General features: G+C 39.5%; 6 protein-coding genes and 1 non-coding gene across 7 annotated transcripts; 3 read left to right on the top strand and 4 right to left on the bottom strand.

Moving 5' to 3' along the window:
- Positions 1-223: 223 nt before the first annotated feature.
- Positions 224-2,128, bottom strand: EAP1 (Eap1p; the record flags this gene model as incomplete). The annotated part of the gene is made up of 1 exon (XM_018366262.1): positions 224-2,128. One exon carries the CDS (start codon positions 2,126-2,128, stop codon positions 224-226), a length of 1,905 nt encoding a protein of 634 aa, XP_018220854.1.
- A 3,936-nt stretch (positions 2,129-6,064) lies between these two features.
- Positions 6,065-6,868, top strand: ADD66 (Add66p; the record flags this gene model as incomplete). Its single annotated transcript, XM_018366261.1, has 1 exon — positions 6,065-6,868. One exon carries the CDS (start codon positions 6,065-6,067, stop codon positions 6,866-6,868), a length of 804 nt encoding a protein of 267 aa, XP_018220853.1.
- Positions 6,869-6,919: 51 nt separating this feature from the next.
- On the bottom strand, positions 6,920-7,771 carry EMC3 (ER membrane complex subunit EMC3; the record flags this gene model as incomplete). Its single annotated transcript, XM_018366260.1, has 1 exon — positions 6,920-7,771. The coding sequence occupies one exon, from the start codon at positions 7,769-7,771 to the stop codon at positions 6,920-6,922; it is 852 nt and encodes a 283-aa protein (XP_018220852.1).
- A 127-nt stretch (positions 7,772-7,898) lies between these two features.
- CBT1 (Cbt1p) lies at positions 7,899-8,708 on the bottom strand (the record flags this gene model as incomplete). The annotated part of the gene is made up of 1 exon (XM_018366259.1): positions 7,899-8,708. The coding sequence occupies one exon, from the start codon at positions 8,706-8,708 to the stop codon at positions 7,899-7,901; it is 810 nt and encodes a 269-aa protein (XP_018220851.1).
- A 354-nt stretch (positions 8,709-9,062) lies between these two features.
- Positions 9,063-9,134, top strand: DI49_3176. The gene has a single exon. It is a non-coding gene; the product is annotated as a tRNA-Thr (tRNA).
- A 422-nt stretch (positions 9,135-9,556) lies between these two features.
- STE6 (ATP-binding cassette a-factor transporter STE6) lies at positions 9,557-13,429 on the top strand (the record flags this gene model as incomplete). The annotated part of the gene is made up of 1 exon (XM_018366258.1): positions 9,557-13,429. The coding sequence occupies one exon, from the start codon at positions 9,557-9,559 to the stop codon at positions 13,427-13,429; it is 3,873 nt and encodes a 1,290-aa protein (XP_018220850.1).
- Positions 13,430-13,629: 200 nt separating this feature from the next.
- UBA1 (E1 ubiquitin-activating protein UBA1) lies at positions 13,630-16,704 on the bottom strand (the record flags this gene model as incomplete). Its single annotated transcript, XM_018366257.1, has 1 exon — positions 13,630-16,704. One exon carries the CDS (start codon positions 16,702-16,704, stop codon positions 13,630-13,632), a length of 3,075 nt encoding a protein of 1,024 aa, XP_018220849.1.
- Positions 16,705-17,183: the final 479 nt, after the last annotated feature.

Below are 17,183 nucleotides of genomic sequence, written 5' to 3'. Positions count from 1 at the left end.
TTTTGTTTATGTTTTGTTCTTCAAATTGTTTACCGTTACATTTGCAGGTAACAAAAGTGAAATCTAGGTATTTAAGTAAATTAGGCGGTACGGGATGATGATAGGATAAGATAATATAGGATACATGTTATATACAAACTCTAAACAATATAGATGCAAAAAGAAGAAAAAAGTAGGGAACACACTTTTAAATAGCATGGTCGCTACGCATTGGCTGCGCTTTTCATTTCATGTTCTTTTTAGAGTTCAATCCCGGTGGCAATTGATTTGAAACATTTTCGCTATTAGCATTAACCATAGGTGGCATTGGCATAGGGGGATTATTTCTAAAGCCCTGTTGGAAATTTGGTGGGAAATTACCCTGAAGCATCATATTTGGATAAGGTGGTTGTGGTTGTTGACCCGCTGGTAACATACCATTTGGTGGCATAGGAAATCCCTGCGGTAATGGTGGTAGTGGGCCATTGGGGAAATTAGGATGCATGGGGAAAAAACCKGGGGGKGGGGGTGGCGGCATGAATTGCTGTTGGGGCATATCTGTTGCTGCTGTCGCTGCTTGCTTTCCTTTGTTATTTCTATTGCCGTTTGCATTTTTATTTTGCCTTGGTTGCTTGTTGTTATGCTTTTTATTTACATCTTTAGAATCCTTTTGGAACTGAACGAGACCTGGAGGGGGTGGCATCATTTGTTGTGAAAAGTTTGGTGGTACTCCCATCATAGGAAACTGTGGACCTTGATGAGAGACTAAACCTGGAGGTGGAGGTGGAGTGTTAGTTTCGCTTTTCCCTTTGTTCAATAGCCCGTTGAAGAATGCACTATTATTAGGAGGATGCTGTGGAAATGCCATTGGTTGCATTTGTTGTGGGGGTTGAGGTTGCTGTTGAAATTGGGAGGGAGTCTGTATCTTTCTAGTATCTTTATCGGAGGTCGATAGTGGTTGTGGCTCTGAATTTGGAGTACTTGATCTAGATTCCTTGAAAAAAGACATCAATCTTGAACCACTTTGACGTGGTGTGCTGTTGTCATCATTGTTTACTACAGGTGCACCTGGTGATGGCGCTTGATTATTGTTGTCTAATGAAGGCAATGAAGTAGCGGACTTATTGAAGAATGACGAAAAGCGAGACGATGAACTTTTACCCAAATCCGAATTTGTCTCTAAATCATTGGCCTGTTCTACGTTGGCTTTGGCCATAATAGGTTGCCTAGTGGGTTTGGCAGGAGTCTGTTGTGGAGGTTGTTCCTTCTTTTCTTGTCTTTTCAGGTTCAAGAAATCCGTTATCGAGCTGGAACCGGTTGGCATTGCAGGTCTCAAGTCCTCTGAAGTGTCTTGTGTAGTACTTTCCCTTGGAGCAATGGCTGTGGAGTTGTTGGTTCCGTTAGTTTTGGAAATTTTTCTCAATTCGAGTTCCTTCATCTTTGCCTTCCAATCTTCAAAATCTGCCATTGAATGACCTACATCACCACCTAATTGCAAATTCTTTTCCATTTCCAGCATTTCTTGCTCGATCTTTTTGTCTTCATCATCATGCTGAGATCTTCTTTTGCCCCCCTGCATGTTCTTGGTTCTACTCATTCTCCTCTCTTCGCTCTTGCCATTTTTGTAACCGGCCTTCCAGTTACTTGCACCATTGCTTCCGCTGAAGTGATGGTTATTAGCATGCTTTTGATCTGGAGGCCCCATGCGCAATCGCCAAAACTTCCTCTTAGGTAGACTCTTCACAAGCTCCGCAGTGAGCGGGTCTTCTTCATACGAGGCACTTGTTAAAGACGGCTTCAAATGATAGAGCTCATTCATGGAATATGCATATGTCTTGTATTTCAGCTCCATTGGTTTATAGTTCGTTATAGGATCCGTCAAACTACTAAAGTTTAGCATGGCCGTTTTTTTATTTTTTTTACTATTGCTCTCTTTGCCGTTAGTGCTCGTGGCCACAGAAGCGGTAGAGCTATCATTCAAAGATTCTATGCTACCCATTGGTCTCTCCTGTTTGTCCTTTTTGTCCAATTTCTGAAATAGATTCGAGATGGCTTGTTGCGATTTGTGAGTGGCGACAGCAGCTTCTCCGTCCGGCGATTCACCGGAAAACTGAGTGGCTGATATAATTGAAGGGTCGTTAAGTTCCATTGTCTGGGTCAAAGTCCTGCTATGCTAGTTTTTGTGTCGTTTGCAGGCTAAAACATCGTCTTATTCTTACTTCTCACCTGATCCTTTTTAAAGCTTCCAACGATTTTCTTTGAAATTAAAAAAATGTGTAACACAAGTCATTCTCTACGTTATGATCGATTACATGTTTAAGAGTAATATGCGTCACAAAATACAGAATAGAGAAGTTGTATCTATTACTATTTTCACCTGAAGGTGTACATTGAAAGTTAATGGTAATTCTAATCACACACTATAAATATAAATATTTACATTCAATATAACTTTAATTTTAAGGTTTCTTTTGCCTTTTATTGTTTTGTTTTATTCTGTGCATGAAAGCTATTGATCCTGCTTCAAAACGGATATGAAATTAACGACGAACCATTTTTCAAATTGCTTTTGGCCCATTGTGGTTAACATGTTAACCAACTGAATACTTAGTTCTTGGGGTAGCTGTATTTGTGGGAGGTATATTTGGGTCAAGTATTTCACGCATTCGTTGTCATTTGTAGTTGGGTTGTTGTTAACGAGGAACAGTTCTCTTAATAATCTTGCCAGGTCAGATGCCATCGTTTTGAAATTACCCTCTTTTATGTTAAACTTGTATATCGGATTGAACGGAATTTCGAAAATTATCGGAACGCATTTCATGATGAAGTATTCGTTTAGACCGTCGATTTTCAAATTTGGGTCTCTGTTGATATCATCATTATCCAAGCATGACCCGTTTCCGAAACGTTTGATGAAGTTGCTCAAAACGTTCAATGATACTTTCATCATCGACGTCTCTTGAATCTCTTGTGGCGTGTAAGTGACCAAATCGTTCAATATGACAGGCAAAATTGATCTGTTTATATCTGATAATAGTATCGATGTGACGGAATTATTGGTGAATGACTGTAAAAATGTAAAATATGCCTTTTTCAATAATATTTTATCTCTATAGGAATCGGTAACCACTATGTTTTTGTTTACGGCAGCGGTGGTTGTGACAGAGTTGTCTATAGGTTTATTAATGCTTGCTTGTTGGTCGTGCTGCTCATCAATTTCTTTGATAATGGAGTGGACTTTGTTGATTAGTGGGGTAAGTAATTGATTAAACAATTGGTAACAGTTTAAGTCAGTATTGAACATATGAATTAGCTGAGATAGAAACCCAAGGAAATCAATCATCTCCCATGACTTCAAATCGGTAGATGATAAGATCAATTCAATCAATTTATTAATAAACGGTAAAATTTTATTATTTAAAATCGGAATTAATCTGGCAAAAGTAAATCTAGATGCATCTCGGATATTTTCAAACTTGTTAAAAAAAGAAAATGTCACTAATATAACCTCTGCAATATTAGAGAATTTATGGACTAAGGAGTCATTGATTAGTTTTTTGTTAACTACCATATTGTTAACTTGATTTTCAGGAACCAAACCAATGTGTAAACCTCTAGCCAAAGTACCAATGGCCATTAGTATATGATGGCATTCAAGAATTACGATTGGTGAAGCTCCTTGTGTAATACAGCCTTCTAGTTGGGTGAATAGTGGCGTTAATATTTGGTCTAATATATCATAGTTCATAGTAGCAGTAGTAGCAGTGGTACTAGAAGAAGAAGATGATGACGATGAAGAAGCGGTGTCCTGATTGTTATTGTTTAATGTGATTATGAACCCAATACCTTCAAAAAGGTACAACTGATTATCAAAAATTGTATCATTATCATCTGTCCCTTGTGAATTAATTGAGGCTATTTTAATATGAAGTAATGGACTTATTTTATTGGTGATTTCATTGACTAAAGTTTTATTTGTGTACAGAATTTTTTTCAAGTTAATCCTGGTTAGTTTCAAAAATCTTGTGAATAAATACCATGATCTAAGTCTAACGTTTTCCCTCTTATTAAACATGGCAAATGGGCTCATAAAAATGTTCAAGATCAAGAGATATTTCTCATCATCATCAGTGGCGTTTGCCGTGTTAGCGCTTGCCGAAAATATGAAATTATAGTTCTTGACAATTAATTCCATGAATAAAATTTGGATTTGTTCATTATCGATGGTCAATAAAAAGTCTTTCATCATTAACAATTCATTTAGAAATCGTACTAAGGTCAGTGAAGGTTGTGAAGTCATAATTTCATTCTTAATCAAACCGAAGTAATTGTTCTTGATACATTCGCTTAGGTTAAAAATTTGATAGATAGTCAGTTCAAAAACTTGCCAGTTTTCATTTTTACAATTCATTAGATTTGTGGATATTTCTTGAGTAATGTTATTCAGGAATAAACTTGGGTCGATTACCACAATGATTTCTTGGAAATTTTTCAATTTGAACCTTATAGTTTCATTAAACTCTTCGAAATCATCCTGTGTGACTTCATCATCTGAAAACTTCATCCTTCTAAAACAAATCTGTTGGAAATTATTTAAGAAATCCTTATGCAATGGTATGAAATTTGGTGAAGATGCTTTATACTTTTTCAAAAAAGCCAAATAGTTCGACCAAAATGGGAATGTTTTTCCTGTTATTGAATCGAACTCATTGTTCATAAATTCCAAAAGTATTGGTATTATTTTTTCTAGTAAAATTGTATCAACGTTTGAAATAACCGATTGTTTGTATAAAGTGTCCAGCTTAGGATCGTCATTCGTTTGCTCAATGATAATGGTGAATTCCATACCAAATGAAGTAATCAGTTTTGTTAAACTTTCCCAAACTTCCAAATTATCGAATGTAATGATTTGAGGATTCATTGATATGGCCTGATGGTAATAAGTCAGTTCGTTGGTTAGATTGATCATATTCAAAAAGGCCAGTTTGTCCATAGGTTTCATTTTCTTGGAAATGATGGCCAGTATGCAATTATAACATGAAATCTTGGTTTCTTTATGATTTAAAAATTTATAAATTAATTGCAAATAATAATTATTTGCATCAATAATTAAATTAATATCGATCCACGAAATGAAACTGCCTATACAATCCAGAGTAGAATTGATTAATCCAGGAAACTGTGAAACAACTTGTTCATCCAGTTTTAAAAATTGAAACCAAATGTTATTCAGTTTCATGATATCATTATCACGCATCCAGTCCTTTATATTATTATTTTTCAATTGAGATTCCTTGGATCTAACAAAATTTTGGTCAGCAATCTCACAATTGATCATCAAACAAAGCTTGTTGAAAAATTCAAGACCTGAAAGGTTGTTGCCATCAGTGGTCGGACTAGTGTTGGAAATTGCCGAGTCAACTTGGAAAAGACTCATCAGATCATCAAAAAAACTATTCCACTGGTTCCCATTACAATCACTGTACATTAACATAAACAAAGTAGTTAGCACTTCTGAAATCTTGTTCATTAAGAAATCAGGTAACCTGGTTTGTTTATTGGCTAAAATTTGGAATTTAAGCCATTTAGTAATTTCAAACTTGACCAAATTTAAGCTGTTCGCATTGGCATTTGAGCCCTCAGCCATCAATTCAACTATAGTAGACAATCCATAAAATTTCAAAAGATCATTCGAATTCTCGTTGATGACCAGTGATATGAATATCTCCATGGCATTCTCTGAAGATTTAATTTCATTCAGTAGCTCAATGCCCTGTCTCTTGGTGGCGACATCCGAGCGTGGGTCGTTTACTGCATTTACCAGCTGCTGGATCCGTTCTAGCATTCCTTTGTATGACTGGAAATACTTGTTCTGTGACTTGTTTACACTCAATATTCCAAAACTAATTGATGTAATCAGAAAAAATTTTCTAGTTTTTTGTTGTTAGTTAATTTTTCAGTTTTTCGCTTTGAGTCCAAAAAAATTGATCCCACAATAATTAAGTTCCAAAAAAAAAAGCCACCCACACCAAAAGTAAGGATATCGAAGGTCTGAGAATATAACACACACCTATAAGAAGATAAAATGAGCTGCTTGGTATTACCGCTAGTCAGTGTCGGGAACATACCGCAATTGAGTGTTGATTGGCTACTGAATTCGCAATCGAACGAGTGGGAATTCGTGGAGGCGTTAGATTCTAAGTACCTAGTGGAATTCGTAGGACCGCTAGATAGACCCGAAGATGGTGGTGACTCACTATACAGAGGCACTGATATGAAGTACAGTAGCGCCTTAGAGTTATTTCACAACAGAGAACGGAATATCTACGCCATACAGCAACGAACACCGCTAGTATCAGTGAACTACTTGAATAATTTCATCGTAGAGGTTATTCTGCCCCTCTTGAGCAAGTACAACGTACAGGAGATATGCATCTGGGACTCTTTGAGTGCAATGGAGGATGAACATGGCGTTATTGTGCGCCCGCACGAGATATATTCGCTGGGTGAGGTTCAAATCGATGATGTGTCTGATCTTTTGTCGACACTTCGTCTTAACGCCCAAGAGTCAATGGTCAACAATTGGTTACGGTTCACGCCAACGAGTTTCCAAGACAAGATATCCGTTGACCAGCAGATCTACAAGATCATTTTCCACATACTTAATGCTTCACAAAGGCCTCAAACTTTCCGCAGCATCAAATACTGTAGCTGCTTAGCCAATGAGGGTGACAACTCACTGGATTCACAACAGTTTCTGCAATGGATCACTTCCCAAAAGGCCATCGCAAGCCTATCAACAATAAGCAAGTTTGTTAGGCCGATATCGTGGCAAGGTGTTTACGGAGCGGCAGATTCTAGGGATAACTTTGTAGATCTATACAGCTAAAACCAAAAGCTATCTATTCAATTTTTATATACGTGCATAATTAGCAGCGTGTTACATATAATGTTCCAAAACCCTCTGCTCAACGCTATCAAGACACGTCGCATGCTGGATGATGGTCAGATCGTTGGCCATAGCTTGCATAGCTTTGTCCACCTGCGATTGTGGAGGCCCCTGTGGTCCTGCCGTTCCAGTTTGTACGCCCATGTCCTGGTCATTCAACCCAATTAAGTTGTAGACTGGGTTCAACCCGAGCACAGAGATGAAATACCACGAAATGGAACTGACCCATCTCACATCCAGGTCTTGACAGATGATACCGGTTTGCAACATCTCCTTGAACTTGGCGGTCAAGGGGAAGGGCAACTGCATAAGAATGAATCCCGCAAAGAAGTGGTTGACCCACCACATGATAATGGTCTGTGGGACGAAACTGGCCATATTGCCCTTGGCCATGTTCATCATAGCATTAGACATGTTCGGGTCATTGAAGGGGTTTACCATCTCTCCGGCAGACGATCCGTCCTGTTGCTTGGCTTGGGCCAAATGTCTTTCGTCGGTGAGGTCCTTGATGAGAAACTCTTTCTTGGCAGAAAATGCCTCCGCAGAGAGGTTCCCACCGTTACCGATCAGCAATTGTGCCCATTGCAGGTATTGCCACTCTGTCAACTTCACTCTTGGCTGCGTTTCATTAGCACTGTTCCCCGTTATAAGCGTCATGATGTACTGTTTGAGCACACCAGTCAACACCATCACAATCGAGATGGGCAACAAGACCCAGTACTTCAGCTGGTCGTCCAATAACATCTGTAAGCGTGCGAGAGTGCAGAGTATTGCGTTGTTTGTTACACAGTTTAGAGTAGTAGGAGATGTTATTGTTGGTATGCCAATCTTTCTTAACAGCATTAGTTCGTTATAATATTTTCGTTCTTAGTGAGCTGAGAGATGCCCAACGTGATAGTCATTAAATATTTGTGCATTCTATACAAGTATCTATGAGTTAAGGGCTCCTAGCATAGCATGGTACTGTTCACTACTGACTTCTTGTGAATACAAGCCAGTTGTGACCCTTGTGGTCGGTGATCGAGGGCGAGGTCATCTGGTTCRTGGCCAGTTGGTCCAGTAAAAGCTTGACTTGCGACTTGATGCTTGTGCTCCCGTCCAGAGGTTCATTATGTGCGTCTCTACGTGCTATCTTTAGAAGCTTCCAGTAGTTCAGGTTGCGGTACATCCGAGAGGATTCTTCCAGCAGCGGCTGGATATACGAGACCGCTTCGTTCATGCCAGTGTCGCTGGCATTGCCGACCACGGAACGTTTGGGGCCAGAGTTGATATTTATGCCGATGGTGTGCACTTTCAACCTCATCGGGATGTTTTGTGTGCTATTGAATAGGAGCAATTGCGACAGGTACGTGATATCCTGTACTGTCTGAAACAAACACCGGTATTCGTGCGTCGACTGGCTGGGCTCAGTGAGGAACTCAAGCCCCAAGCAGCGACCCATGGCAGAGTTCCTCAATTTCTTCTTCATGAAGACCGTCGGAAGCCTGTCGTTTATCTTTCCTGTCGACACTCCCTCCCTTATGAATTCTTGCCACAGGTAGGGCATATTGTAAGAAGAATCGTCGCCGGCAGTAGCGGCGTTGCTGCCTTCCCAATCATAAAGCACAAAGGTGTTGTACTCATTCAAGTACTCTTGGTATTTGCTCTCGCAGATCTTGTCTTGTATCTTCCATTTAAGGAAAAAGCGTTGCTTGCTCGTTACGTTGCCATACTTTGATACAAACTTAGGCGTTTTCAGCACTCTCAAAGCCTCACTACTGTGTGTTCCGTAGTTCACCATTCTTGCAATATCGCTGTTCGCTAGCCTTTTATTCAGGTTCTTTTCACGTAAAGCACTGTATACCCATAATGAACTACAGAAAAAAAATCAAGACATACCAAAAGACAAAAAAAAAAATTAAAAAAAAGAAACCACAGTCAGATCCTCATGTCTTCTTAAACGTTTTACGTATCATACCTCAGTGCCTGCTGCCAAGGATTGTCAGCATAAACATCTTATGCTGAAACACCTGGTAGAAATGGCCACCCTATGCCTGCTAGAGACCTTTCTTCAACTAGTATCATGGTTTCGACGTTCACAAGAACTGCAGAAAATACCCATGCCGCAATATTCATCTCACATATAAATTACTCAGCCCTTTTGGCCAAGTGGTAAGGCATCGCACTCGTAATGCGGGGATCGTGGGTTCAATTCCCACAGAGGGCATTTAAATTTATTTTTTGTTTTCGACAACTCACTCACTTTCAGAATTGAGTTAGTGCACACTTGCTTCTTTCTTTCTTTTTTTTTTTTTTTGGCACAGATTACAGATCTTAGTTCCATCTTGTGAGCCACTCTTCCGTGTTATGATCTGTTGCTTGCTTAATTGGCTTCAAATCCGTGCTGCATTTGGAAAATTTTATGTTTATTTTTTTCACCATGTAATTACCTAATCGGGAAACTTACATGGTGCATGGCACATAAAATAGGCGTTTCTATGATGAAGATGAAACATCTGCCAAATTGTCATAGATACGTTTTAATGCCCGGGTTTATAAGCGTACTGGTGTGTCCACTGTTTTCTACTTGTTTTTCCTTCGAGGAAACACTCGATAACCTGACAATTCCAAGCAGAGAAAAAGCATACGATGAACTGTCTTCGAGATTTCAAGAGTGGAAGACGATACCACATCTTCCAGAACTTAAGCATACGCAATGACTACAAACTGCTATCGGTAATGGTAGTGAGTACAGTGGCAACGGGTCTGGTACCGGCAGTTACTTCTGTCTTGACAGGCAGGGTGTTCGACTTACTATCGGTGTTTGTACTTAGTGGGGCCCATCATGATCTGTACCCGCAACTGGTGCGAAGATCAATGGCAGTAATGGCGCTTGGAGTTGCCTCTGTACCAGCCATGTGGCTTTCATTAACCGCTTGGATGCGTATTGGTGAAAGACAAGGCTTTAGAATACGGTCGCAACTACTGGAGGCATATTTGGAGACGAAGCCGATGGAATGGTACGATGCCAACGAAACTTTGCTAGGAGATTTCACTCAGGTAAACAGATGCGTGGAGGAACTGAGAGCAAGCTCAGCGGAGGCATCTGCTGTAACGTTCCAAAACCTTGTCGCCATATGCGCCCTTATAGGGACATCGTTCTACTATTCGTGGTCACTGACTTTGATTATCCTTTGTAGTTCTCCAGTAATCACCGTATTTGCTGTGATATTTTCCAAAATGATCCATATGTACACACAAAAGGAAAATACAGAGACCAGCAAAGCAGCTCAGTTGTTCACATGGTCGATGAATGCCGCTCAATTAGTGAGATTGTACTGTACTCAGCCTTTAGAAAGACAGAAATTTCAAGAAATTATTTTGAGCTGCAACACGTTTTTCATCAAGAGTTGTCTCTATGTCGCTGCTAATGCTGGGATCCTGAGATTCCTAACATTGACAATGTTTGTCCAAGGGTTCTGGTTTGGCTCTACCATGATCAGAAAGGGAAAATTAAACATCAATGATGTCATCACTTGCTTCCATTCGTGCATCATGCTAGGCTCCACTTTGAACAATACTCTACATCAAATTGTCGTTCTTCAGAAAGGTGAAGTTGCTTTAAAGAAAATTATGGCTTTACTGGAGAGTAATTCCAAACAGAATGCCTTAAATACTAGAAGGCATATCCAACCAGCATTAGACTATGCCGCTAGTGATTTGGTTTTTGAGAACGTTTCGTTTGCATATCCAAGTAGACCTTCAGAAACCGTTTTGCAAAAAGTTAATTTAAGATTTCCTGCAGGTCAGTTCACTTTTATAGTTGGAAAATCAGGTTCCGGTAAATCTACAATATCCAACTTATTATTGAATTTTTACGATAACTATGATGGGTCGATCTTAATCAATGGCCGAAATACTCAATCAATCCAACGAAAAAGCCTAATCAGCAATATCACTGTTGTGGAGCAACGTTGTACTCTATTTAATGATACCTTAAAAAAGAATATACTTTTAGGCTCAACAGGTTCAATAAGAAATGCTGACACCAACATCATTGGAAATAACAGTATAATCAAAGACGCATGTAGGATGGCCCTCCTGGATAGGCTGATTCTAGATCTCCCTGACGGACTAGAAACATTAATCGGGAGCGGAGGTGTATCATTAAGCGGTGGGCAACAGCAAAGAGTTGCTATCGCCCGTGCATTCATTAGAGATACTCCAATATTATTCCTGGATGAAGCTGTCTCTGCGTTGGATATAGTTCATCGCGACCTATTGATGAAGGCAATTCGACACTGGAGAAAAGGAAAGACCACAATTATACTGACACATGATCTAAGTCAAATCGAGTCTGATGATCATTTATACGTGATGCAAGAAGGTAGAGTTATTGAAAGTGGTATCCAATCGGAATTGTTGGCTGACTCCGCTACCACATTCAGTAAATGGTACTGTCTACAAAACGACTTTTCTGATGCGAAAACTATCATCAATACAGAGACTGAGGAAGATTCTGTATACACCACGGAAAGTTTTAACTCTCAACTGGAAACTCCCAAAATCGGAGTAGACCTAAACAAATTAGAGTATAGTGAAACAGATCAGTTATCTTTTTATGAAACAACTCATCGCCAGAGATCGAACTACAAGACAAAAAGAATAAGAATCGAGGACGAAGAAAACGTACATACTGTAAAACAAGAAAATGATATCGAAAGCTCAACCGGGCCCCAAATCTTAAGCATTTCTGCAATCATAAAAAGAATGATCAAGGATATTAGATATAAGAAGATTTTGATCTTAGGGTTATTGTGCTCTCTCATTGCCGGTGCCACAAATCCCGTATTTTCATACACATTCAGTTTCCTGATGGAAGGAATTGTCCCATCCACAGATGGGAATACCGGTTCTTCATTTTACTTGGCGAAATGGTCATTTATTGTTCTTGGTGTGGCTGCAGCAGATGGTATTTTTAATTTTTTCAAGGGATTCCTGTTAGGTTACTGTAGTGAATATTGGATTATGGATCTTAGAAGCGAAATCATGGACAAACTAACAAGAAAGAACATGAACTGGTTTTCTGGTGAAAGTAACAAGGCTTCTGAAATTTCCGCCTTAGTCTTGAATGATCTAAGGGATTTACGATCTTTAGTCTCTGAATTTTTGAGTGCAATGACTAGTTTTGTTACTGTATCCACTATAGGACTAGTCTGGGCATTAATATCAGGCTGGAAATTAAGTTTAGTTTGTATATCGATGTTCCCGCTGATAGTGATTTTCTCAGCTATTTATGGTGGCATCTTACAGAATTATGAAACGGATTACAAAACATCTGTCGCTCAGCTAGAAAATTGCTTATATCAAATAATGACTAGTATCAAAACCATTAAATGTCTACAAGCTGAATTCTATTTTCAATTATCGTATCATGATTTTAAAAAAAAAATGGAACATATTGCCTATAAACGTGCCGTTGCTACGGGCTTTGGCATATCAGTGACAAATATGATTGCCATGTGTATTCAGGCCATTCTTTACTATTATGGACTAAAGCTGGTCTTGGTTCATGAATACACCTCAAAGAAAATGTTTGAAACGTTCACCTTGCTATTGTTCACTATTATGTCGTGCACTAGTTTAATAGGCCAAATTCCTGATATTAGCAGAGGCCAACGTGCCGCCAGTTGGATATATAGAATTCTCGATGAAGAAGAGGATACTCTAGAGATTGAAGACAGCGATGCGAGAGCACTAGACATAAGTGGTGCTGAGTATTATAGAGACAAGAATATACCTATTGTTTCGATACGAAATCTGACATTTTCCTACCCATCCGCTCCAAATGTCCCTATTTTTAAAAACATGAACCTTGAAATGTTTTGTGAACAAACAATGGGAATTGTAGGTGAGTCAGGGTCAGGGAAATCTACACTCTCTCTTTTACTAACAAGGCTTTATAACTGTGAGGCAAACAACATTATAATTGACGGTACAGATGTAAATGATTGGAATTTGTCAAGTTTGAGAAGGCAAATTTCAGTAGTTGAGCAAAAACCTTCTTTTTTCGATGGCTCCATTAGAGATAACTTAACTTACGGCTGTCTGGGTGAAATGCTTGAAGTTGATATTTACGACGTACTAAAATACGTGGGGATTTATGATTTCGTAGCTTCATTACCTCACGAGCTGGATACACGTATTGATACAAACTTATTGTCGGGTGGGCAAGCACAGAGACTTTGTATAGCCAGAGCATTATTAAGAAGATCTCAGATTTTGATTTTGGACGAATGTACCTCAGCTTTGGATTCTGTCAGTTCTCATATTATCAACGATCTTGTTAGAAAAGGGCCACCTGGCCTGCTGACTTTGGTCATAACACATAGTGAACAGATGATGAGGTGTTGTAATTCTATCGCTGTTTTAAAACACGGTAAAGTAGTTGAAAAAGGAAACTTTGATGATTTATATAATAAGGAAGGAGAATTGTTTCGCATTGTTTCTAACAGAAGTTAATAACAGTAACAAAACTATAAAAACTTGTAAGTCCTTGTAAGCCAACACGGCTCTTGGAAAGAAAATTATAAAAAAACTCTTTCTCCTAAAAAAAAGGTTATGAAAAGTCGTACGTATATGTATAATATAGTATTTGTAATTAATAAATTATTTTTTTGTTTAGTTATTGTTTGGTTATTGTTCGGTTATTGTTTGGCTATTCATAAATGAATGGTTATAAATGGAACTTCAACATCCTCGCCTTCTTTATCATCTGCACAAATTTCTAGAATCATGGTAGATACATGTGCGGGGACATCCTTCTTAGTAACTAATTTGACCAACTGAGAGATGGATAGATTTAATCTTTCTTTTAGTTTCTTTTGAGGGAAAAAGGAAGCATAAAGCAGAGAAACACCATATGAAAGCATTGTTATGTCTAAACCCTCTTCTTTTTCGAAATGTTCAATCAACTCACTTAATGTGACGTCTCCTTTGATATCAAATCTATCCCAAATTCTATCGTATGTCTTATTGTTGTATTCTCCCTTTGGTGAGGCAATTGGTTCCGAGAAACCGAAAAATGGTAAAGCTAGATTAACAAAACCATTCTTATATTGTTCGATATCTGTCTTGTTATCCACAACTTTGTATAACTCTAAATTGACCAGACCGGTGACCAAAGAAGTTGTCGTTGCAATGGCAGGAATGATACGGCCTGCAATGAATTTAGTCTTTTGACGATCAGCAGTTTCAATAAAATAGTTCTGAGCTCTACAGTTGGAACATGCGGTTATGAATTCAATATGGTGATTGCTGTCATCATCTTTTTCAAAGTCCACAGGTTCTAGTTTAAAACCTGCCAAAGTGGATGGATCTGGTAGAGATGATGCTAGTTGATCAATTTCATCAGAACCGTTAGCAGCACTAGCGTTTGGATCTGGATCATCGTCGTTGACTTGAATCCTTAAATTAGCATTTGGAGTGAATTCTGGGATAATCATGTGGTCAATAACAGACTTGTATTCGTCGACATTTGATTTGGAATCAGAGTCATCACTTTTCAAGCCATAATTGAATGCGCGTAAGTTGGCACCTCCTACGACAAAATGGAAATGATCATTGTTGTAGATATCGAACTCTAAAGGAGTCGGAGCACGCTTGGCACCGGACCAAAACGGTTCACCGTTGGATGTCTTAGCGTCTTTGGGAAAATTGAATAGTAGCTGCTTAATATCATGGTTAAATTTTTTTTCAAACTCCAATCTTGCCCACTTGATACAGTCTTCAAAATTGTATGGTCTATTGGACAAAGAGTCTGAGATGGATTCAAGAATCCCCTTGACATCTCCGCTTTGCTTTAAGGTTTGTTCCACGAAATTCGATTGAGTTAAATACATATTGACGTTTTCAGCAGAGTCAGTGAAATAGCCTTGAAATAGAGACTTAGCCCAGGCAATAGTGTGATCAATCTTATTCGGGAAGGAACGTAGTGTACACAATGGAATAGACTTTTCTGGGGGATCTCTAGAAGAAGAGTATGATTCGGTTAATCTTGGAATAATAACTTGGGTGTTACCTTTAGTACCTAGAGTACCGGATTCCAGTAGTGGCTTTCTGTAAAAGACACAACGACGGTCCACGTATGTTCTTGCATCAACGTTGTCTAAAGCATTAGTAACAAAATCCAAGCCTTCCCAAAACGAATCATTAAATATTTCCTCAGTTTCTGAGCCCACTTTATCGATCTTGGCATCTATTTTACCCTTCAAGTCGGGGTTCATAGCACAGACAGCGTCTGCAGCCACTTCAGACTTGTTCTTACCCACATCCTTTGGTCTAAATAAGAATTGACGGTTCAAGTTGGACTTTTCGATGGAATCGTTATCAGTAACGACAATACAACCGTTAGAACCGGAACCCAGCCCTAAAAGCGCCCAGTTTTTCAACATCTCGCAACCAATAGCACCGGATCCGACAAGGAAAACTTTTGAGTTAGCAATCTTTTGTTGGAAATCCAAGCCAAAGACGGCGATCTGATTATCGTACCGGGAGTTTAGTGGTTGTGTGGTCTTTTCATTTCTTGGGAAGTTTTTGGAATCTGGCAACGACTCTAGGGAGTCGAAATACATGAATTGCTTTAGTGGAGTGAATTTACCGGAACAGGCCTTTAAAACTTCTTGTGCGACAAGGCCACCAAAGAACGCTACAACACCTGGGATGTCACCCCTTGCCTGGTAAGAAAGCTCTTTGATTATATCTTCATTAACTTCTACACCTTCGCCCAGAACATCTGGTTGTTGAACGGACAAATCCGTGACCAGTTTGATTAATTCATTGGCATCTTCATTATTCATTGGTCTTGGGAGTTGACCGTTATGTCTAATAACAAATTGGTGCAATGCTTGGAATCCCAGATGCAATTGGGAGGTTCTATCGAATTTTGCGAAATCTGCAATGATGAACTCAGGATTGGATAGTTGATGTTTGAGTGTGCTAAACGAGATTTTACGGGGCACTTTGACTTCTGTGAAAATACCACCTTTCTTGTATTGGCCGAATTGCTTGACAGAACCGATCCTGAATGCAAATGGTCCCAGAACCTCGACTTTGAAAAGGGTCCCGTCGTTTAGTTTATCAAGGCCTTCCACTTCTGAAAACCTGACAAAGTTACCATCTTCCAACCCGTGTCTGTTGTCATCCAGCATGGTCACTGTTCCATCTGGCTCAATATCGGAAACCATACCAGAACGAGGTTCTTCACCCGTAGGGTCTAGCACTGTGAACTCGTCACCAAGGTCTACAAAAACGTTACCGAAGAGACCTCTTGTTTCCGAGGAAATAAATCTTATACCGGAGGAATGACAGAATTCGTTGATTTTCACCTTATCCTCCAAAGAAACTGTGTCTGTGGCGACTACGACCTGGAATTGGCTCAATTGCGTGACATCTTCCAGCGAGTCCAACACGTTGACCGGGACGTATGCGTTCAACTCGGCCAGCTTGGCTCTGGACACATCGCCTCTCTTTTGACCAACATCCTTTTCGGTTAAAAAAAACTGTGTAGACAGATCCTGTAACTGGACTGGTTCTGGGTCGTAAACGGTCATAGACTTGACACCTGCGAGGACCACGTTCTTCGCTATCTCAACACCTAAACCCTTCAGCCCGAGAATCAACACGTTGGAGGTTTGCATTTTCAACATGGCTTCCTTACCCAACACATAAAGTTGACGAGAATAGAGACTCTCGTCAATCTCTCCTACGGCGGTGGCACCGGTGTTCTTACTGCTCATAATTGTAGTGATACTTTCTTTGCTCTGCTACGCAAGGTGCTTCTAATGCAGGTTCTGGGACAGGGATTGGCGGTTGTTCTTCTACTTTATAGCCGTTTTCGATCATTTCTTTGACCTTTTTTTTTTGCCACCCGGCCGTTTGTCACGATGCACGTAGCCGTGTGGTAGGATAAGTAATAACTATATACAAGAAGGTCTCCATACAATCAAGTGAATGCAACTCAAAAATGCAAATGCAGATGCAGATGCAGCCGGAAATTTAAAATCGTGGTACAAGGAGGGGTGGATAGTCAGTAAAGGCGCCCTAAGCTCTACTAAAAACTGGGCTATAAAGATGTTTCTCGTCACATTCGAGAATCTGTTGTCCCTATCAGGTTCCTCATCATACAAATCCACCCCATCGTACCATCGCTTCTACGTTGCGTGGCAAACGAGTTAGAAACACAAAGACCTGATTGTCCTCCTGGACCAGGCCATGT

This window comes from Saccharomyces eubayanus, chromosome XI (genome assembly GCF_001298625.1).
Source record: "Saccharomyces eubayanus strain FM1318 chromosome XI, whole genome shotgun sequence".
NCBI lineage: Eukaryota > Fungi > Ascomycota > Saccharomycetes > Saccharomycetales > Saccharomycetaceae > Saccharomyces > Saccharomyces eubayanus.
The sequence above is the reverse complement of the archived record's forward strand: the minus strand, read 5'-3'. Positions and strand labels throughout refer to the sequence as shown.